This window comes from Lissotriton helveticus, chromosome 4_1 (assembly GCF_964261635.1).
Source record: "Lissotriton helveticus chromosome 4_1, aLisHel1.1, whole genome shotgun sequence".
In the NCBI taxonomy this organism is placed as follows: domain Eukaryota; kingdom Metazoa; phylum Chordata; class Amphibia; order Caudata; family Salamandridae; genus Lissotriton; species Lissotriton helveticus.
The window spans coordinates 35,400,356-35,423,882 of record NC_136063.1 but is presented as its reverse complement, the minus strand read 5'-3'; the positions used below and the strand labels follow the sequence as shown (position 1 = coordinate 35,423,882).

At 45.8% G+C, this 23,527-nt stretch overlaps 1 protein-coding gene across 2 annotated transcripts in view; it reads left to right on the top strand.

The window, feature by feature from the left end:
- The window catches only part of LOC144828311 (GTPase IMAP family member 8-like), a 67,142-nt gene that overhangs the window by 30,493 nt on the left and 13,122 nt on the right, over positions 1–23,527 (top strand). For both annotated transcript variants that reach the window (XM_078686399.1, XM_078686398.1), the window contains exons 2-4: positions 12,260–12,282; positions 14,678–14,700; positions 14,817–14,883. In XM_078686399.1, coding sequence (XP_078542525.1) covers positions 12,260–12,282; positions 14,678–14,700; positions 14,817–14,883 — 113 coding nt within the window. The remainder of the gene's footprint in view (positions 1–12,259; positions 12,283–14,677; positions 14,701–14,816; positions 14,884–23,527) is intronic.

The following is a 23,527-nucleotide window of genomic DNA, read 5'->3' as shown; positions in this document are numbered from 1 at the left end:
GCATTATTATTATTATTATATTATTATTATAATCATTTATATCGCACACAGCTACCTCCAACGGAAGTGTCACAGCGTTAGTCACAACGGTATAGACCAAAAAGACCCCATAGAGAGCAGGAAAAAGAAAACCAACCTAATCCAAACAAAACAGCCATGTTTTCAGAGCTTTTCTAAAGGCCGAATCCAGAGAAACTTTCCTTAGCTCTTCAGGCATCGAATTCCAGAGCGACGGGGCACGTACTGAGAAAGCCCGCCCACCCATCCTGACTTTTGAGAATCTGGGGACTCTCAAAAGGTTCTGATGATTGGAACGAAGTGTCCTTGGTTGCCTGTACCTCTGAATTCTGGCTTTCAAATACTTTGGCCGGACATCGTGCAAGGCCCGATGAACCAAGATCAGTGTCTTATGAATAATAATAATGAAATGAATAATAACTTATATAGCGCAACTTTGCCCGGAGGCATCAAGGCGCCTATCAAAAAGAATCATAAAAGGCAGATCCCAAAACTAAGGGTAAGCTTTGGCAAAAAGCCATGTCTTCAGGGCCTTTTTAAAAGCTTGCATCAATGGCAGGGACCTAATTTCACAGGGTAAAGTATTCCACCATCTAGGAGCAAGGCTGGAAAAAGCCCTGCCTCCCCACTTAGCTCTTCGGACTCGGGGGACTGATAGAAAAAGCTTCTTGGAAGAACAGAGGTTTCTAGAAGGAGCATATGGAACCAACAGATCTTTTATTCCTCCCATCTCTTTTCTGGTCAAAGCCCCATAAACCAGACAGAGAACCTTCAAGGAGATCCTGGCTTCAATCGGAAGCCAGTGCAAGGATTTCCTAGCGACAGTGGCTGATGACCTCCTAGGCATGTCCAGCACAAACTTAGCCGCGGCGTTCTGCAAAGTTTGTAGTCGCTGTAGTAAGCACTTATTTATTCCTGCATATAAGGCATGGCAGTAATCAAGCTGAGAGGCTATTAGTGCAACCACAATTTGTTTCCGGGCTTGCAGGGACAAATAGTGCTTGATCTTCCGCAGGATCTTGATAATGCCCCAACAAGTGAAGATGTCCTATTCACTTGTTGACCCATCGCAAGGGCCGGGTCAATCATGACCCCCAGGTTTTGGGCCGGGAGCGTGGGTACAGGGCAAGTCCCCAGAGATGAGGGCCACCATTCCGCAGACCAGATGTCATCCTTCCCGCCGAACACTAGGATCTCTGTCTTCTCGCCATTCAGCCTCAATGAATTGTCAATCATCCATTGAGCAACTGCCTCCATTCAGTGTCTAAAATTGGAGTCAGAAGAGCTGACAGATTGGGCGAGAGACAGCAGGATCTTGGTGTCATCGGCGTAGGAGACTACCTCCATCCCAAACGATCTGATAAGCCTGGCCAGTGGGGTCACATAGATGTTAAACAGGGTCGGGCTTAAAGCCGACCCCTGTGGGACCCCACACTGCACCGGCTTGGATGGAGATAGGAACTCCCCCAGCTTCACTCTCTGTTCCCTCTGGTCAAGGAAGGAGGCCAACAAACTAAGGGCTGGCCCATCCACCCCTATCTCCCCCATCCAAGATATTAACACTAAGGGAGACAGGGTATCAAACGCAGCCGTAAGATCTAACAGGATAAGGAGGGTACTCGTGCCCTTATCTACTGTAGTGCGGATGTTATCAAGCACTATGGTAAGGGCCGATTCCGTGCTATGGCCCCTCCGAAATCCGTGCTGCGAATGATCCAAAAGACCAGAGGTTTCCAGAAAGGATGCAAGAGGCTGGTTAAGATGGGTTTCCAGCATCTTTGCAGGAGCTGGGAGCAGCGAAATGGGGTGAAAGTTTTTAAGAACCTCCGGGTCTAGGGTAGGCTTTTTCAAAAGGGGTTTAACCACCGCTCTCTTCCACTGAGAGGGAAAGATGCCATCCCGCATTGCCCTGTTCATAATCTCCAGTAGAGGGGGCAGGAGAGTATCCTTACACTGTTTGAGAAGTTTAAGAGGGCAAGGGTCAAGGGGAGACCCCGATCTAGTCTTAGTCAAAAGGACATCCAGTTCCTGTAGGGAAAGGGGAAAAACTTGACAGACAAACCAGAGTAGAAGGTCCAGCAGATACTAGGGAGGGAGTAACTTGAGAGGGGGAAAAAGATATTGAAGCCCTTTGTAATTCTAAGGCCGAGACAATCTCGACAATATTTGTATGAAAGTAAAGGGCAATATCGTCACAGAGCTGCTGAGTGCAGGTGACGGGGTCCGGGGTCTGCAGGGTAGTCAACGAGTCCACGATCTTAAACAACTCTTTCGGCGAGGTAAGGGCGGTGGTAAGATTCGAGAAATACTGCTGCTTTGTCTCATGACCTCAGCCTTATATCCCCTCAAAAGAATTTTATGGGTTTCCCTATCCTGTGTATCCCAGCTGGCCCTCCAAAGTCGTTCCTGCTTCCTACAGCCCTGTCTTAGACGTCTTAGTGACTCCGAGAACCAGGGGGCCGACGGCCTTTTTCTGGCAGAGTAGCGTAGGGAGGCTGGTGCCAGTTCATCCATAGCTACTGTGATGGTGCTTTCTAGCTTACACACCGCTGAACACACATCCTCGTCCATAGAAATGGCCGTAATGCGAATTAGGGGAGCCAGTGAGTCATTGGTTATACTCTTAAAATTTCGTCTAGATTCCATTTTACTAGGGCCCTTCGGAATGTTGTTGATAGAAGTAACATCCAATTTCAAGGGGACTGCAAAGTGATCCGACCAGGTGAGCGGGATAGGGGCATCGATAGTCAGCCGACTATCATTCGAAAAAACCCCGTCCAGCGTATGGCCCGCCTGGTGGGTAGAACCCTTAACTAGCTGCTGCAGGCCACAAGCAGATAGAGTATCAAGGAGAGAGAGGGTTTCACATTTTATAGATGGAAGGACACATGGTTCCTTATCAAGGATCTGGCATTAATCAGAAATCCATAGTCCCTACTTATACTAGGGATAGGTTTACCAGTAGTGCCTGCATTAGTGGGTCCAAGAGGCAACACAACTCCTGTGAAGCATGTCCTAAAGCACCTACAGCCGGGCGAGTTTTGGAAAGCCTCGGGGGAAAACGAATAGTGGCACGGCAACCGAGAAGGTTTAAGTTTCAGCAGGACATGATGTGCGTACCTGATACGACCGTGTCCACTCCTAGTAGAGCTAATCGCCCCTTCGTCCAGCTCGTTTTTAGCGCAGACGGGCGCAGGCGGGCTGGACTCTGGCGTGACTCCGGTGTTACTACGGCACACACGCCGTGCACATGCGCCGTGCGCTTGCATACTCAAGATTAAGTAGGGCTCTAGCCAGTCAGCCTGACTGCTAGAGCGCTAACCACAATGGCGTCCGGCCGGCGTCCCCTTCAAACTCCCAAGAGGGCGAGGAGACTCCCAGGGAGTGCGCAGGAGAGCCGCTGAAACCGCGGTGTGGGGCACAATTATGGTGCAGGAATGCGGAGACAGTTAAAAACAAGGGCGAACAATGAAAGTATATTTAAACTAAAACAGAAAAACGGGGATATTAAAAATACAAAACAGCGCTCAAATGTCAAAGTGTTACGCGCAGTAGTAGGTTGCCTTGTCAAGCTCTTAAAGAGGACTCTTTTCTTTATCAGCAGCCAATGCAAACTCACCAGATGAGGGGAGATGCTATGTCTTATAGGGACATTTCTAATAAGTCTGGCTGCCGCATTTTGAATAATCTGTGTTACGCGCAGTAGTAGGTTGCCTTGTCAAGGCTGACCCACCTTTCTTCTCTGCCTTAAGTAAGCCTCTCAATCACCTCTAGCCAGTCAGCCTGACTGCTAGAGCGCTAACCACAATGGCGTCCGGCCGGCGTCCCCTTCAGACCCCCAAGATGGCGAGGAGACTCCCAGGGAGCGCACAGGAGAGCCACTGAAACCGCTGTGTGGGGCACAATTATGGTGCAGGAATGTGGAGACAGTTAAAAACAAGGGCGAACAATGAAAGTATATTTAAACTAAAATCGAAAAACGGGGATATTAAAAATACAAAACAGCGCTCAAATGTCAAAGCGTTACGCGCAGTAGTAGGTTGCCTTGTCAAGATCTTAAAGAGGACTCTTTTCTTTATCAGCAGCCAATGCAAACTCACCAGATATGGGGAGATGCTATGTCTTATAGGGACATGTCTAATAAGTCTGACTGCCGCATTTTGAATAATCTGAAGCCTGGCCATCAAATATTCCGGTAGTCCTATAAATAGACTATGAACATAGTCTAAGCGCGATGTTATAACTGCATGGATGACTGTCTTCCGGCAGTGTACAGGGAGGAAATGTAAGAATAAGTGCAGGGTCTTGAGTTTCCAAAAACATACTGCTGACACCTGTGCAATATGCTCCTTCCCTGAGAGTGCGGTGTCCAGTTTAAAACCTAAGTTCCGGGCAGTCCTAACCGGTGTAGGGGGAAGATTAAGTTCGGGCGGCCACCACAGAGCCGATTGCAGGGGGGACCTGTTGTTCCGGTGGAAGGGAGTCTTGCCGGTGGCAGTGGCAGGCTCTTTCCGCTCGCGCTGGCAAATCTCACAGCTCACCTTGTTTAGCGCTGATTACAGCGTTCTTTTAATGCTAATGCACTAGCCTCTTTTAAAATTGTTTAAAATTGCTCTGTTGGACTGTAAACTTACTTACCTATCTGCCGACTCCCGCCCCGGTCCGCCGCGTCCATTTCTGGGCGTTTGTTTGCGGAGGGTGAGGAGGAGCCTAGCACTTCCGGGCTCGGGCGGATGGTCAGCGCTCTAGTCGCGCTGTAGGCTAATTGTATATAAACATCTTGTTTCTTCAGTCGCGCTGTGGAAGGGAGTCTTGCCGGTGGCAGTGGCAGGCTCTTTCCGCTCGCGCTGGCAAATCTCACAGCTCACCTTGTTTAGCGCTGATTACAGCGTTCTTTTAATGCTAATGCACTAGCCTCTTTTAAAATTGTTTAAAATTGCTCTGTTGGACTGTAAACTTACTTACCTATCTGCCGACTCCCGCCCCGGTCCGCCGCGTCCATTTCTGGGCGTTTGTTTGCGGAGGGTGAGGAGGAGCCTAGCACTTCCGGGCTCGGGCAGATGGTCAGCGCTCTAGTTGCCCCTACAGCCTATAAATGTGTATTGGCCAGCGACCGCGCAGCGGACGCGTGCAGCGGGCGCGCCGGAAGCGCGCCGAAGTCGAGCCAAAGTCAAGCCCGTCTGCGCCCGTCCGCGGCCGGACGGGGCGCGGGGCCACAAACCCTGGTCAACCACAGCCCCCTCTATTACGGTATGAAAAACATACTCTGCTCAGTCTACGTCCTACCCCTATGTCATCTTGTTTACACTCTATGGAGGCGCTATCTGTACACGATTGTTCTGTGTGCCATTTTACTCCTAGCACTTGCTCTTCTGACAACCCCCACAAAAGTGTTTTAAAAGCCACACTACTTAACTGTCGATCTCTAAGCAAACATAACATCCAAATATATCACCTCCTTGAGGATGAAGCTCTTGAGATCCTATTTCTGACCGAAACCTGGCTTGGTGAACACTCTGATCCTGACATCATCGAGGCGATGCCTCCAGGATACTCCCTCGCCAGGCTCGATAGGCAGGATGGTAGGGGAGGCGGAATAGCCATTGCCGTCAGAGCCCCTCTGGAATGCTCTTTATCGCCGGTGAATATTGATCACTGCGAAGCTGGATCTTTCACTATTATAGTGAGTCCTAAATACTCCCTATCTGGCATTCTCCTATACAGACCCCCGGGCAGATTGTCTGACTTTACGTGCAGCCTTATAGAGGCCACAGCCCATCTTGCTTTAAGGAAATCTAGACTCTTGGTACTAGGTGATATGAATATACACTTTGATGATGCTGGGGACAAAGACGCCATCAGCATAAAAGCAGAACTACTTTCTCTGCAGCTAGATCTTAAACATCAAAGCCCCACTCATAGACATGGTCACCTGCTTGACCCAGTATTTGGTAACTGGAACGGAGTAAAAGTGCTTCCTCCTATTCCCGTTCCCTGGTCTGACCATTTTGTGATTCCTCTACATATATTAGCAACTGAAACTATAGTCAAGAATGAAAACTTGCAGACCTATCGATGTCGCAAATGGAAAAATTTTAACCCTAATACGTTTGCTGATAAGCTTGAACTGGCTGGACCCCCCAAAGGCTCCGACTGTGAGACCGCCTACACTTGCCTAAAAAATACTATCCTTACTGCCCTTGATGAAACTGCTCCCATCCGGAGATCAGTGACCAACAAGAAATTGAGGAAACCATCCCCATGGTTTACATCTGAACTTCAAGATGCAAAAACCGCCTGTAAAAAACTGGAACGAGATTGGCGTGTCAACTTCTGCCCCACTGCTAAAGACCACTATAAAAAAGAGCAAGCGAGATACTATAAACTGATCCGTTCCGCTAAAGCTCTACACTATAAGACCCGTATAGGTGAAGCAGAAAACTCCTCTAAGGAGCTTTTTAAAATTTTTAAGGAAATCTCGGTAGTCACCAACGAGAGCAATGCCCATAATGACTCGGTGGCGAAATGCAATGATATTGCCAAATATTTTGCTAATAAAATCACTACCATTTACTCCAATTTTTCCACCGACCTGCCATCAGGATCTGACTTTACTGAAAATCTGGAGCTCATCCATGTTAAAAAATGCCTGACCAGTTTCTCTGTTCCTCACACTACTGCTTTAACTAGCATCTGTAGGAGCATTAAGTCTGGCTCTCCCCGGGACCCTGCCCCCCCCAAGATACTCACAGCCAGTCTGGAGGTCCTTGAGTATCACTTCAGGCACATCCTCCAACTCTCTTTCTCTACGGCCACCCTCCCTATGGAATGGAAAAAAGCTATTGTGCTGCCGATAAAGAAAAAACCCAACATCAGTCAGGACACTCTGGAAAACCTTCGGCCCATCTCGCTACTACCCTACTTAGCGAAGGTGGCTGAGAAAATAGCTAATAGCCAACTTATGGCCCATCTAGAATCTAATGGTGCTTTTCACAGCTCCCAATCAGGATTCAGGTCAGGTTATTCTACCGAAACCGCCCTACTGAGAGCGACAGAAACCCTACGGGCAGGTGTAGATGCTGGACAGACCATGGCACTTATAATGCTGGACCTGAGTGCGGCGTTCGACACTGTAGCACACTCCATCTTGCTACAGTGTCTGAACAAAGCCGGGGTCACCCAGGAAGCATTGGGTTGGCTGAAGGCTTTTCTTACCAACCGCTGCTTTCAGGTTCAGAGAGGTGCTTTTCTCTCTGACAGCATTGCCTTGGAACAGGGGGTGCCTCAGGGCTCTGCCCTGAGCCCTACCCTGTTCAACCTGTATATGGCCCCTCTGGCTGAAGTGGTTCAATCGTTCGGCATTGAATTAGTTTCATATGCCGACGATACTCAACTTCACATCTCCCTATCCCAAGCCCCCTCTGTTTCTCCAGACAACTTCAAATCTTGCATGCAGGCTCTGGCAGGTTGGATGACCCAACACTGCCTGAAGCTTAATGGCTCGAAAACAGAGGTTCTTGTTATGGGAGGTAGGGATACGAGCTGGACCAAGGAGTGGTGGCCTGCATGTCTGGGACCGCTACCCACCCCCTGTGAAGCAGCCAAAAATCTGGGGATTTGGGTTGACCCCAAACTCTCCTACGACTGCCACGTGAACAGGGTGGTCGGCAAATGCTTTGGGGTCTTGAAGACCCTTAACCGTACCCTGGATCTCCTCCCTCTTGAAGCAAGGCGCACTATGACACAGGCGCTAGTGACTTCCAGAATAGACTATGGGAATGTGCTTCTGCTTGGAACATCGCAAAATAACATCAGGAGACTTCAAGTCCTACAGAACACAGCAGCACGTCTAGTCCTCAGACTTCCCAAGAGAGCTCCATCCAAACCTGCTTTAGATACCCTCCACTGGCTACCCATAAAAAAAAGAGTTCTTTTTAAAGCATTACTAATGTGCCATAGGATCATCTCCCAAAAAGCTCCTCCCTATATGAATGACTTAGCCATTCCCTATGAGCCCAATAGAACTCTTCGCTCTGGGGGAACTGGCTTGCTCACAGTACCTCGTATCAGGAAGGCCAGAATGGGTGGCTGCTCTTTTCGGGTTATGGCCGCCAGGGAATGGAATGCTCTCCCTATGGAGATCAGACTAGCGGACTCGGAGACCGCCTTCAGGAAAAGCTTAAAAACTCACCTGTTCTCCCTGTAACTCCCTACTCTCACTTGACTTCTTTCCACAGCGCGGGGACACGCCGTGATGGCGTCACCAGGCGCTTTATAAACTCCTTTGTTGTTGTTGTTGTTGTTGTTAAAGAAAAGAACCTCAGTTTTCTCTGTATTCAGCTTCAAGCAATTGTCTGTCATCCATGCAACAATATTTAGCAGACAGGACTTGAAGCTGGCTAAGTCCACACCATCCTTTTCCTTGAACGAGAACATCAGTTGCGTATCGCCTGCATAGCTAATGATCTTCAGACCACAGTTCTCCACCACCGCAGCTAAAAGGGCCAGATAATTATTAAAAAGAGTGGGGCTAAGCGCCGAGCCCTGAGGAACTCCACAGGAGAGCCACTTGGTTTCCGAGGTAAAAGGGTGAAGAACCACGTGTTGTGACCGGCCTTCAAGGAAAGAATGAAACCAAGATAACACCTTGCCCGACACTCCCAGACTTTCCAATCTGTGCAGCATGATTTTACGGGACACTGTGTCAAACGCTGCTGACAGATCTAATAACACCAGCATTGCACAGTGTCCCTGATCCAAGGTTTCCCGCAGAGTCTCAGTAACTTCTAGCAAAGCTGTCTCTGTACTGAAACCCGCTCTGAATCCTGACTGAGAACTGTGTAACAAATCATTGGCATCTAAAAAATCAGGGAGCTGACTCTGTACCTCTTTTTCCACAATTTTGCGGGGGCTGAGAGCAAAGAGATGGCTCAAGAAATTTTCAGGACCTCAGGGTCAGCACCTTCTTTTTTTAAGATAGGCTGAACCGCTGCTATTTTCCAGTCTGCCGGGTAAATACCTGTCTCCAGCGACTGATTCCAAATAGCATTAAGAGCTGGATTCAGCTGTGAGGCCAGTATCCTGAAAAACCCGGCCGGACATGGGTCCGCTGGAGAACCTGATTTTACATTAGATAGATCTATCAAAGATTGATTGCTCTCAAAAAAAGTAAATGATGTCCACACTTGGGTAAGGCCCATCGTGACAGAATTCCCGACCTGCTCTTTTGGAGGAGGAAAGGCCGCATATATATCTGTAATTTTATCATGAAAGAAAGTAGCTAAGCTATTACAAAGGGACTCCGAGGGTTGAATGGGAGTTTGGGAAGCCTTCGGGTTAGTAAAACTTTCCACAATTTTAAAAATGTCTTTCATAGAGTTGTTAGCGGACTTAATCTGCACAGTATAATGCTCCCTAATGTTGCGACGTTTGGCACGCTGGAAGGACCGAAGTGCAGACTCATAAATTAGTTTAGCTTCTGGAGCATAGCTCCTTCACCAAGCCCTTTCCAATCTTTTACAAGCACTTTTAGCTATGCGCAATTCATCCGTAAACCAAGGAGCGGAGGGACGTGACCTCACTGCCTGCCTCCTTTCTACTGGTGAAATTTTATCCAGAGCAGAAGAGACGCATATCTTGAATGCAGCAACATCGTGACTAGGGTCACCTGTTATTACTAACGGTATTCTGGCCAATCCCCTTTCAAATTTAGGCAGAGTAATATTACTCCACTTTCTGGTCTCCTTTACTTGGAGCAAAGAATGTCCCATGGAGGAACACCTTTCTAACGTAAAGGGGACCAGGAGGTGGTCGGACCAGGTGACTTGACGAGGGACATCTGTACTAAGAGTACAATCATTGCTAAAAATAAGATCTAACATATGCCCCCCTCTATGCGTAGCTGCATGGATTTTCTGAGCAAGGTTAAACCCCCGAAGCACGTCCATCAATTTACTAGCAGCCGGGTCATTCGCCATGTCGGCATTCAGGTTGAAATCGCCTAAAACTGTGAAAGTTGGGTACCTTAAAACTAAGTCCCCAATAATGCCATAAAGGCCCACCAAATGTAAAACTGGCGAGGTAGGGGGTCTATATGTCAGTAATCCTGCCATGATAGACAAATTAGAGCAGAATATATTAAACAACATAGCTTCTATAGGACCAGTATACGCCACTTTTTTTATAAGAAATCTTCCACTTGTCCCGTATTATGACTGCAAGACCACCCCCCAATCTGTTATTAACAAGATTAACCGCCACCATCCTGTAACCTGCAGGGACTGCCTGCGCGATATCTGGCTGGGAGCTGGCCCTCAACCAGGTCTCTGTTAACCCGTTTAGTGCTGCGAACGTTCGGCGGACGTCGCGTACACTACCTCACTAGTGCTGCGCACGTCCGTTGAACGTCCAGATCCCGTTAGCGCAATGGAACGTCCGCACTGGGGCGGAATTTGCGGCGCGCTTAACGGGTTAAGAAGACCAGGTCCCATACCTCATTTTGAATGCTTAGCCAAATGTCCTCTGCATGTTTAGGGAGGGACCTGCAGTTGACATAGCAGGCCTTAATCCTACAATGAGATGAGCAATTTTTCTCCCTGGCACGAGAATTGACCTTCGTTTGCCTCCATGGAGCTGTAATCCGGAACGGACAGTGCTTGCAACTGTCATAATCCTGCTCACCTAAAGACTCTTTCCCATCCCTGAAGTTAATCCTAATGGTCTCCGGACAGGTCAGTGGTGCAAGATCATAAAGTTCCGCCCTAGACCATCGGATAACCGGGGATACTATACCACGGGCAGCCTGGCTAGCGCTGGCTGCGGTCAAGACGCGGACACGCGCAGACGGGCTTTCCTCTGGCGCGCCTCTGGCGTGCCATCGGCGCGCCCGCTGTGTGCATGCGTGGTCATTGTTTAAGTGAAGGGAAGAGCTTCAACCACTAGCACGCTAACCCCCAAAATAGCGCAGACCGGCGCCCTCAATAGTGAAAACTGAAGAGGAACAACCGGGTTCCACGTACAGGTAGCGCGAAATGGTGCAAAGATCCCAGTTAAAACCCTAGCAGCAACTCTACAAACAAGATTAAAACCAATAAAAGCGTGGCAGCTGAGAAATAGGAAACACGATTTCCTTTACATTAAAAAGTTGCTACTAAGCATAGTGTTTACTCTATGCCAGACATGTCCAAAGAGACGCTATTCACTTAAACACCCAAGGTCTGAAAGTGCTAAGGGTCACACTACCTGCATCCTTCATACTGTTGTGAAAACTTTACAGATAAACCATCTTCTGAATCTAATTAAACACATGCGCCTAGGTCAGAACCTGGTACATACAGTCTTCTATTTTATGTAGAAGTTGTCAAGATGAGACAATTCAGTCTAAATCATCAAGGCTGCTTACAAAACATATTATGTACTATATAGAACTTTAGCCTTTTTCGAAACCTTTTCTGCAGAACCCAAAACATTGTGTGTAACATACTGGACACAAGTTGTCAACTGTCACCTACACATAGAGTTACTCTTGAACACAAACATTTACAATGTGTTAAATTCCTTTACACGCCTTTAAAGACTTATGGATGACATGTGTTTTATAAACACTTGCGCCCATTAGCTGGACACACACTTCACAAAATGAGGCAGAAAATGAACAAAGAACTTACCCACCACTATGTAACCTTTAAAAAAAAAAGACTAGCACACTCTTGAACAAAATGATATCTTATCACTCCAATTTATGTCACCTTAACATTTGGTTTTTCCAGTGAATATTCATTTATTGGCCTTATTTCTAATAGCACATGTTTATATGTAACTATGCAAGTCTTACAGCCAGCAAAACAAAACAAAACAGGAAAAATGTGTTGGCAGATGCAGCAAATGGATGTAAGTTTTTTACACTCAAGATATATACTTTTCAATATCCAATTAAAATTCTAAAACCAAATCCTGAATGCAAAAGTACGTGTCATGTATTCCTTTAAACCAAGAGTGTTCAAATTGGTCCATGAAGTCTGGATTCATGCCCCTTTTTAAGTTTAATCATTGCCTTTGTAAAATGTTTCCTATGTTTTAACAATGACATGCATATATATTGCCAGTGGATCTCCCAAATATCTGGCTTTGATTGGTTCCTCATAAACCAATGACGTGCGCCATTTGTTTTTCACCAATCAAGTGCCTAATCCTTTGCAATGCAATGTAAACATATCACTTTTCTTTTTTCTCTGTATTTCAGGTTGACAGAAGCACCAACTGCAGGTAAGGCTGGTTTGATTTAAAGCCAACCATGATGAAGTACATCATGAGTGAGCTGTGAGGGTCTCATGGGTCAAAAGCCTTGCTTGCATGCATGCTGCATTCCACAGAACACATTGAAGGAGGAAAATGCCTTCATTGATAGTTTTTGTGCAGGAAGGTGTCACTTCCTTCACAGAAATAATCTCCCCACAACACAGACATCCTTGCACCATGGTGCAAGGGTGCCTGCGTCAGTGCATGGCTGCAGTATGTGTGCCAGTGCAGAGGAAAGCATAGAGTTGCGACATATTCATGTAAATATGTCACATCCCTGTGCTTCGGAAGTGCCACAGCGCTGTGCAGCTTAATGGTTTGCACCTATAAATTCAACATACACTACTAATGCATTCTTTCAGTCAATCATGCTCTACATATATATTCAACCAAACTTTCAGACATTACCATGCAATTATAGTTCTTTTTTTTAACCAGATAAAGTAGTTCTGATACAAATTTTTTTTTCTTCTTTTTATGTTTTTTTTCAACAATTTTGTTTTTGGGGTGTTTTTCTAAATACTAAATAATAAAAGGAAAAAAGTAAAGAGGTAACTTTTGGAATTAAAGATCATTCCCCCACAAAAAAATCCAAAAACTTAACATCAGTGGTTGCGTTGAGCAGCACAAATAGCATCCATAACTGCTCTCCGTAGCAAACTATTTTGTTTGCACTTGATCTAGTGCTGTTTTAAAAAGGCAAATTCAGCCTTTATATCTATAGGAGGTTGAGATGTAAACGCTCCTGATGTACTTGCTCCAGTGGCTGGTGGATATAGAGCAGCTCTCCTCATCTCCTCCCAAGCAAGATTACATGGTTGTAGTGTACGTAAATGCCTGTACATGAAAGCAGTGCCACAAGAGTACTTTTTATCACTTCCTCTTGAAAGGACCCTCTCACAAATCTTGCAGGTCACCTTCTTGGCATTGACCTTTCTTCCCCAGGTGGAAAAGGAAAAAATGTCCACACAACAGACTTGGGCCTGTGCTTGGGTGGTGCCTCCTCCAACAGTTCTTCATCCAAAGATACTTCCTGCTGCTGCTGTGCTGCTCCATTTTTATTCTCAGTTTTAGAAAAACACCCCAAAAAAATCCAAAGATGTTCTTCTGGGACAAAAGATGTTCCTCTGAAGGTGCTCCAAGAAGAATGATTAAAATGGTTAGGGTACTTCAATAGTTACAGTGGGAAATGTTAATAACCAATCAAATCCTTTTTTTTAAGGTCACATGGGAGTAACTGACCCGGCGCACGAAGAAACCACCCGACGCGACTCTGTGAAAATATATGATTTTTATTAATACATTAGATAATTTCTTGCACTAATATGTACATTAAAGACACATACATATCATTTTAGAATATAAAAAGTTTTGTGGGAGTTGCGCACCCAGTGCAACCCAGCACATATATGACTTCAATAGGGGTCCGCCACCATGCAAGTGTCACGTACCATAATGCGCATGTGTCCAAATACACAGGAGAAGGAGTTGCGCACCGGTCGCATACCAATCGCGCACACCACGTAATATTATACGTATATGGGGTAATTGAAAAACACGCACCCGTCGCACACCGTACGTGGATCCTTCACAACTCTTTCGAAATGGTGGCTAGACTATGCCAACCCGCCGTGGTAGGTACGCTTTGGGTGCGCAATTACCAAAACATTTTGGGATTTTTTTTTTTTAATAAAATAATATAAATATATTAAAATACATAATAAAACAAAATAATGAAACAATATTTCAGTTCAATTTTTTTTGTGCAATTTTCAGAAAAATATAGAATGTAGAAAACATAAAAAACTGTAGAAAGTCAGTACAAAAAAATAGGTATACCTGCTATTATATTTCAAAATTACCACTTATAAAACCTTTGAAATTCACTGAAAAAAGCATGGGTTTCAGGGGCGCTATAGTTAGAAAATAGCATTTAAAAAACCTTTGAAATTCACTGAAAAAGCCATAGGTTTCAGGCGCATATGCAGAAAATGGATGTAAGTTATTTACACTCAAGATATGTCGTTTTAAATATCCAATTACAATTCTAAAACCAAATCCTGAAGGCACAAGTATGTGTCATGTATTCCTTTAAACCAAGAGTGTTCAGATTGGTCCATGAAGTATGGATTCATGCCCCCTTTTTAAGTTTAAACATTGCCTTTGTAAAATGTTTCCCATGTTTTAATAGATACATGCATATATATTGCCAGTAGATCTCCCAAATATCTGGCTTTTATTGGTTCCTCATGAAACAATGATGTGCACCATTTGTTTTTCACCAATCGAGTGCCTAATCCTTTGCATTATTTTAGCATATGCAATGTAAACATATCACTTTTCTTTTTTCTCTGTATTTCAGGTTGACAGAAGCACCAACAGCAGGTAAGGCTGGTTTGATTTGAAGCCAACCATGATGAAGTACATCATGAGTGAGCTGTGTGGGTCTCATGGGTCAAAAGCTTTACTTTGGGACTTGTTTGGCTCTAATTTTCTTTCAGCAAAGCAAGGAAGAATACCAAAGCTTTCAAGCATCCTGCAAGCATGTACAGGGTTGATAACCATCAGGTAGGTTTGAAAATAATCCATGTAATGTGAATTAGGGTCATCATTTTCAGGAATGTTTGTTTCTTAGAGTATGTCTACATGTTTTAGGCTGTTGCTTAACCCAAATGTTGCATTATTGTCAGAGTGAAACTTGAACTTGTATAATCTGGAAAGGGCCAGTAACCCCCCGCCCCTCTTCCCTCTGAATACATTTCATCAGAGCCTTTTAACAGAAAAGAGCTTGGAGTAGACCTTAGCAAGCATGGATGAACCTCTCATAGGGTAACTAGTGATGCTAGTTCTTATAGAGATCAGAAAACTGGCTTAGATGCTGAGTTAAATGTTGGTGAAAAGGCTACTTCATTGCAATGGCAATGGGGTACCATTGCAGCCAACATGAAGGTCCGCCCCCTCATTTATTGTCAGACAGGCCCTTATTGTTTAGACGGTGCAGATTACTCCATGCCTACTGCCTTTACACAACATTTGTCCATCTCACATATTTAGATTAGGAAGACACACAGCCAATTTTCTCTACCTGTCACCACCATGAGAAATGTGAGAGTAATGGCCAGTAAAAACTTTTATATGACCCCATACTATATTATAATGCTCCTATTCTGAGGGGGCTTATTGCTCTTTTTGTTTTTAAAAAGAAAATTACACTTTGGGATTTTCTTTTTTTTAAATAAAAAAGAACCTTTTACATTTGATGTACGGCTTTGTAATTTTGATAAAGCTGTCGGTCAAACTCAAAATGCATTTCCAGGAACTGCTGTTATGGTGGTTCCTGGAAATGCTAGGGATTTATTTTATTTATTTGTTCATTTTAATGTTTTATAGAGCCCAAACTTGACCTCTGAGGGTATTAGAGCGCTTTACACAGTTACACGGTAAACAAAGCAAAATAGCAAGATGACAAGGCAACGTAAACTCAAGTGCAGAAATATACAAAGTTTGGGGAGGGATAGGGTAGCTGAGGAGCATAGGATACAGTTATAGATGACCCAGTAAAAGCAGAAACAAAAGCCCCACGATTACGTATCAGGGCGAGTTGGTAAACAGCGGAGGAGGCGATAGTTATGGATTCGATAGGCACACTGTGGTAGGTGCAAGCATGTCATCGGCCTAGAAATTTGCCCATGAGAAAGGTTTTGGTTTCCTTCTTGAACAGTGATAGACAGGGGATTTTTTGGATATTAAGGGGGAGAGAGTTCAAAATGTCTGGAGTTCCTAGTTCCTCCAGACATCACCAGTTTCTGCGCCAGATAGGCAGGGGAGTTTGTGTAGAGGGATTTGTGAGTAATGCAAGCAATTTTCAGTTGTATTCTGGCCTCCATAGGGATCCAGTTTAGTGCTTTCAGATGTGGAGAAATGTGGCAAAATTTCCTGGTGCCTGTGAGTAATCTTGCGGCTGCATTGAGGCAGACTTTTAGAGGAGCAAGATAGATTTTGGGTAAACCAGTGAGGGTAGAACACCCTTATTCCAGTCTCGATATGACTAGTGCTTGGACTGACATTTTTAAGTCTAGAGCATCTATGAAGGGTTTTAACTTCCACAGGTAGCTCAGGTGGAATCTGACGGATTTAGCCATTGAGTTGATGTGGTCACGCATGTTCAAGTTACTGTCGAGGAGTATGCCCGGGGATTTGGCAGGGTTCACCATGGTCGGCGGGCAATTTAAGGCTGTGATAGCTTTGATCCAAGTCTCGATCGCCGATTGCGGTGTCTTTGAATTGCGGGTCCCTGGTAGAACGAAGGAGATGGTGTGGTGGTTGGACCAGTCGCATGGGTCTATGGAGACAAGTTTGACTGCGGATTCTTTAGAGATGATCCAGTCCAGGGTGGTCCCTTTTGAGTGAGTAGGCAGTGAGCAGGCTTGGGACAGGGCTTGATCAGAGAGAAGGTCTTTGATAGTATTGACGTGGGGGTCTCTAAGGTCATTCCAATGTAGGTTGAAGTCACCAAGGAAGATTTCTTTAGTATTGGAGGGAATCTTGGTTGTGATGATGTCCAAGAGGAGGTCAGTGAAAGAGTGATTCGAGCCAGGGGGGTGGTAGAAGATGTGCAAGTTGCAAAGGTGTAGTGACTTGCTGGAAATGGAGAGGGCAAGGTATTCTCAGGAGTCAGTGGAGTCAGCTAGGAGTTCCGTGACCAAGAGGGAGGATCAATAGATGCAGGCGATGCCTCCACCTTTTTTGTTGGAGAGCCTGTCTAGCCTAGCCTAGTAATGTTGTAGTTAGGGGGGACTAATAAGTCGAGGCAAGGGGAAAAGCATTCATTGAGCCAGGATTCGGTTAGTATAGTTAGTTCTATGTTTTTATTGAGGATGAGGTCAGCGATATCCGAGGCATGTTTAACTGCCGAGCGGCAGTTAATTAAGAGGCCTGATAGAGGGGAGTCCGGGGGAATGTCAGGGGTCAGGTCGGATAGAAGCACCGGTGCAAGGTTGCTTTTAACCACACTTCTGTTGTGAAGCGTAGCTGGTCTGTTGGGGTTGATGGAGATTGTGCAGATGTGCTGTTTAGGACTCGTATCTTGAGGGCAGGGGGAGTCTTGGGCAGGGTTATGGTCTTGGAGGATAGCTAGGATTTATTCCCCCGTGAGGTCCGAGTGAGAAGAGGTGGCCGAGGTGGAGTTGTAAGTGTTTGCAGGATCTCTGGATTCTACCTCCGATAGGAGGCAGGGATGTTTGCGAGTACGAAGACGTCTTAGAGGTAGCGCAAGAGGGGGCATGAGAGGGTCCGCGATCTTAGGGTGGGAGGATTGAGGCGACATGAGGCTGGTGAGGGCGATCTTTGGGGGGAGGATTGGGGTGTTTTGAGGTTGGGGAGGGTGAGTTTGGCGAGGCTAAGAAGGTTCATAAGATCCAGAATGGATCCATGGATGCTTTGGGTTAGATTTGTCGATCTGGAGTGTAGAGTTTCAAGATCCGTAAAGGCTAGGGGTGCTAGAGTGGTGGGGTGTGAGGGTTCGGGAGCAGTGTCAGTAGCACATGGAGGTGACAGAGGAGAAGGGTTTACTTGAGCCGATTCAGGTTTCTTTGGAGGCGTTACCAGTTCACGGTAATGGAAGATGGTTGGCGGGAAGGTGAGCAGAGGTCTGGGGGCGACTCTGTTGGAGGGATTAGAGTGCGAGCTGTTGTGGTTAGGTTGACCCGTAAGGGGGTCCGCCGAGGGGCAGGTTAGAGCTGAGGTCGGTATTTTTGGGGGAGAGCCAGCTTTGCGGTTGGTGGGGGGCATTAGGTGGGGGGATCAGCGGTACAGGGAGGGTCTCAGGCCAGGGTCAGAGGAAATGGTGGGGGGTAGGATGAACAGTGATGGAAGCCGTAGTGGTGGGGGTAGGCGGGTGGATAGGCAAAGTAGACTGGGAGGACGTAGGTCCTACGGTGCGGGAGTTGGATACCTTATTCGTGTTGTGTACATGATTTCTAAGCAGGGGAAAAGATCGGCAACTTTGTTGAGGTTATTGGATTAGGTTTGGAGCAGCAGAGATCTCTAAATACTGTAGGCAGAGGACCCACACCATGGTGTGTATATATAGTACATGGCAATGGTAATTACTCTGTCTGTCCATAATTTAAACAACACCTAAGCCTTGACTTATCTTTATGTTTAGAAAGATTCCCATGGTCATCTAGCAATGGTTATATATTCCAGTTCTCTTTCATTCTAGGGTTGAACTGAATTTTAAGAGGTGTTTTGCAAACATAATTTATTGGATGAAAAAAATAACATTTAAAATGCAACTGATAAAATCAAAACACAATTAGAAGTGGCAAGAAAACTGGGAGTCAACTTTGGTAACATACTTTTCTTTAGCCCTTAGCACTATCAGTGACCAGTATGTGGTCTTCAATTATGAAATCTTTAATAAAACATATTTAATTTTTTCCCCCTATCCGTAAAGAAATCAGTCACTTTTGCCCTAGTAACACGGAGGCTGGATTATTGTAATAGTCTTTAAGCAGGGAGTTCAAAGCAGTTGCACTATAAGCTCCAGATGACCCAACACATGGCTGCCAGACTGGTACTTAAACTCCCTAAGCACTCAAGAAAATGCACTTACTTCCTGTTCATAAGAGGGCTTAATTTAGGATTCTCAATGTGGTCTTCAGAGTATTTCATGCTACGGGCCCCAAATATCTAACTTCCCAGTTCTGCTGCCATAGGACTTGGGGGATGCAGAGATTCTCCAATGCCAATTTGATAAAACCTCCGTCCTTCAGACTCAAATCCCATGGCATTAGCTTCAAAAGCTTGGAACTAACGTCCAGGCCTGTTTCTAATAAGAGTCTGAAGGCTTGGCTCTCTTTTGTGCTGGATACTCTGTGACTTTCTTTATTATAGTTGATTGCCCCCACAGTCTTCTCACATACGTATGCTTCCTATGTTGGTGCTCCTTGGTTGTTCTTTTTCTGCATTGATCTGTAGGTGGAGAGAAGATTGAGGTTGCACCTGGATGCTCTTGTTTGAGTGGTTCTGCGCGGTTCTGCGCGCTGGCCCCTCCTTCCCCTTTTCTTTTTAAGAAGTTTTTTGTGGGATACCTGCTGCTCTGAATTCAAATTCAATCTTTTATTCCAGTTTCCACCCTCCTCTTCCTCTTCGCTGAGTAAGGATACACTCAGGTCTGACATGACCGAATAGTCGGTGAGGGAGTAGTAAAGATCGGTATTATCTGGTGTATTCATCAACACTCCTTGCAACTCTCCCCCTGCTGCCTCGGAAAGTTGTTGAGGGATAGGCCCTTCAGTTCTTAGGGGTGTGTCTAGAGAAGGCGTGGATCTCTGGTTGCTAGATGGAAAGAGGGTAGCCGGTATAGCTGGGCATGAGGGCGCGGCAGTATTGATTCCCTGCGGGGTTGAAGCTGCCGTGATTTGTTTTGGTGTATTAGTTACAGTTCCCTCGGACAAAATGTCCAGTCTTGCTGTGGCCACCTCATCACTCACTGCCTCCAAGCTGGCAGTGATTAGATGCTGGCAGCTGATTGTTTTTTTCGGTGAGGCTACGATAGTGATTGAGGGGCCTTCCTCGAGTGATCTGGCCGCTGTAATAACCTCTTTATGGATTCTATTTGTGCCTGCTCTGCCTTTAGTGTTTGGAACCTCTGGGTTTGAAACATCCTGCCGGAGTTCGTCAGTTTTCCCCTGCAGAGGAGGTATCGAGGTCAAGGTCCCGTTATTAATCACAGTGCTACCAGTAGTAAAAGTATTGTTAGGCTTGCCCCATCGGCCCCCCTTACCCGTCATATCCGCTAATGGCTCTGAGGCACAAGACCCAGGGCTGTTATGTCTTTCTTGCACCGTAGAGGTTTCGCCGCTTTCCATGCAACAGCTGCTCTGCCAGAGCCGATAACAATGCACCAGGTCTGTCAGAATCCTCCTTTGCTTGCACAATCTATTACTTTGATGAAAGCTGAAACCCAGTCTGCCGTGACTCATCCTGCCGTGACTAGATCTGTTACTCGGCTCGCCTGTGCGGGGCTTACTCAGTCCGGTCAGCATCCATGGAGCAGGAATGGAGTCCCATTCCCGGTATTCACGGCAGGGCAACGGTGTATGCAGAAAGCTGTAATTAAATGTTATGGCGCAGGTAAGAGCCACAGACACCTTTTCCTTTCGTTGCGACCGCCGCATGCCTTCCTAGGCTGTAACCGCTCCTTCCTAGGCTGTAACCGCTCCTCGAAGATGCATTTTCAGGCTGGTTTACAGGATGAATGTTTGTGAGGTTCTCAGAGATGCTCGGCGGAGGCAAGTTGCTTCCCTGTTGTTGCTGTAGCGGGGCAGTGAGCAGTTCGGTGCCCCTGCAGCTCCATCTAAGGTGGTTATGGCGGCAGCGTTCTTCTCGGCGGGACTGCCGAATATATCATCAAAAGTTCATCCAAGGGTTGAGGACGCGCACAACATCAGGTAGCTCAGACAGGAGCTATGTTCCGCGTCCAGCTTGCCTTTGTCCCCGGTTGGTTATAATAGGATTTGGAGTTCGTTTTCATCACATACGAACTCTGATTGGTGCGCAGACAGCGTAAGGAGGAGGGGAACAAGTGCCGGTGATTATTTTAAACAGGATGAGAGCATCAGGGACGCGATCTTTACAGCTGAAGGCGCTGAAGAAGGCCAAACTGCCGAAATGCATCGCTGGGACTTCGAGAAATAAAGCTGTGTCCACCCTGTTCTCCCCTTATGGCCTCTGTTCTTTTTCGTTGAAAAGGATTCTCCTCATATATTCTGAGCCAGCCAGCAGCTCAGTCCAGATGGCCCTGCAGCACTAAGCGACCCAAAGTTAAACTGGCACTTCGCGGCTTGCAGCAAATCTATAACCAGGGGACTGGTATCTTCGAAGTCCGCCATGATCGACCGGAAGGAGTGAGAGGATCGAGGTATTGTACTTCAGTAGGGCGATTTGTCTCGCATTTGACAGCCCCCGCTCATCTACCAACCGAGCGCATCTGGCAGCTGCAGTATACAAGGGGACACAGAAAGGACCCATCTTATTTCAGCGGCTCCATGACCCGCCCGACTCACCTGAAACCTGCACTGCCAATATTGAACACTAACTCCTCCACGCAACCATATCGGGATACCAACATGAGGCATGCTGGGATTTGGACCCTTGTTCACAGGCTATACTTCGGAACTCACCAATGAGAATTCACCGAGGGCCGTGCTGGCACATGAATAAATGGAGGGCGTTGCAGTTGATGTGAAGCACCGGGTGATTCCGCCTAGATCCTTTTCGGACCCGGAAGCTTACGCGACTCAGACGCGGCTTGTTTATGCAACGAGGAGACTTTTCTATGCACCGTGCTCTGACCTGACGAGGCGGACACACATGGGGCACCGTTATGGACGCTTGAGCTTTTCAGCCAAAGTGTTATTCCTGCCAGCCTAAACAAAAACTCTAAACACAGAATAAAACACAGCAGGTCACTGGTGCATACAACGAAATTTGTGTACACGTCGCGGGCAATTCATCCTCCTTTTTTCAGAAGAGAGAGAGATTATGGTCCTGATGAGAACTCCTAAATAACGCGAGTTCGAAACGCGTAGACTGTTTATAAGCCTAAAATACAGAAAGTCATTTAAACTGGAACAAAATAGGCTTTTCTGTTGAAAATACTAACTGTTTAATGTCTTTGTTGTGAATATTGTGTATTCCAGCACTCATTTAAATTTCTTATTTGTTGCTGTTTGTAATGGTGTGAGAGATGTATGTTTGAAAGTTTGAATGATGATCTTTCGAAATGTGTTGTTGTAAATATTAACTGTTTTGAGTAGTTTTTTTGTTGTGTACATAAGTTCTTAACAAATATAAAATTGAGAAAATCAAAATACTAAATAGAAAAGTTTAAAATAACAAATGATGAAGTTATTAAAATAAAAGGAAACAAAAAATACAAAACATTGCGTTTTATTCGGATGTTTTGAGATAAGGTTCCAGGTTAACACAGTAGCGGCACGTGCATCGTTTTTGTTTATTAGAAGCTTGTGGCAAGCTGTGCCGTTGGGAGCCCTGACCCACTGGTGGTTTATCTGGATCTACATCACTTTGGATGTACCTTGCTTCAAGAGGAATAAACAGTGGAATCCAAGCTGGAAGCTTGATTTGTACCATCGGGCCCTGCATTATGACTGACTGAGCCTGCTGCATTATCTGATACTATAGCCCTTTGGCTGTACCTTGTTTCAAGAGAGATAAAGAATGGGCTCCCTGCAAGCTACATGTCAACAGAGCTCACCTACATCAATTCCAGCAAGGGTCCCCTGCCTGGATTGTATGTAGTGGACTTTTAAGGGTGTTGTCCAGGTGCATTTGTGGGAATTGTGATCCCAACATTTGTTTGTGTTTTGGACACTTTAGACCCTCAAAAGGAAATTCAGGGAGAAGTTCCAGAAGTTTGAAAAAGTTTGGTGAACTTTTGTGGAAAAACTCCAGAGGACCCTCACTGAATCCTGCCAGCAGGAGGAGGCTGCACAATGATTGGTGAGAAATCCTCCAGGAAAGTCTTTCAGTATGAAGGTAAAATCTTGACCAGGATCTCCTACTTAGTGTATCGGACTAGGGCTCCATCGCGGTTTGCCTCAAACTTTGACTTTGTCCCGGTCAGAGGCGACCACAAGTCCAGAAGGGGCACCATTAATTTCTAAGCACTAGAAAGTGTTTAATCTTTAGAAAACCATATCGCGGGGTCCCTACATTGGATTGTTTTCATTTTGGTGTCATTTGAAATATGTGTGTTGTGTCTTAAATATCTTGGGAATTGGTGTTTTTAAATGATTAACATACTTGTCTCTGAAGTTAAGCCTGACTGCTTGCAACCAAGCTGCCAAGGGCTGTGCATGGGAATAATTTACTGAGATCTATTCTGTGCCCTAAGCTGTGTTAGTGGCCTTATTGCCAGTGGCAGATGCACAGTTGCCACTACTGATAATCCACTTTCCAACAACAGATACCAGGCTGTCTTACTTGTTTGGCAATGTGTTCCTTGATGGTGTGGTTGGTATCCAAGTTCAATTCGAATAACTTGTTATTCAGTGATGGGTGGTATGCAGTGATTCTTTGTTAGATGCTAGGCTGATGACATACTAATGGGAATCCTTGGCACATGGGGATAAATGCTGGCACTGATACTGGAGAAAAAGCTTGCCTTGGGAGCTCTCATGGC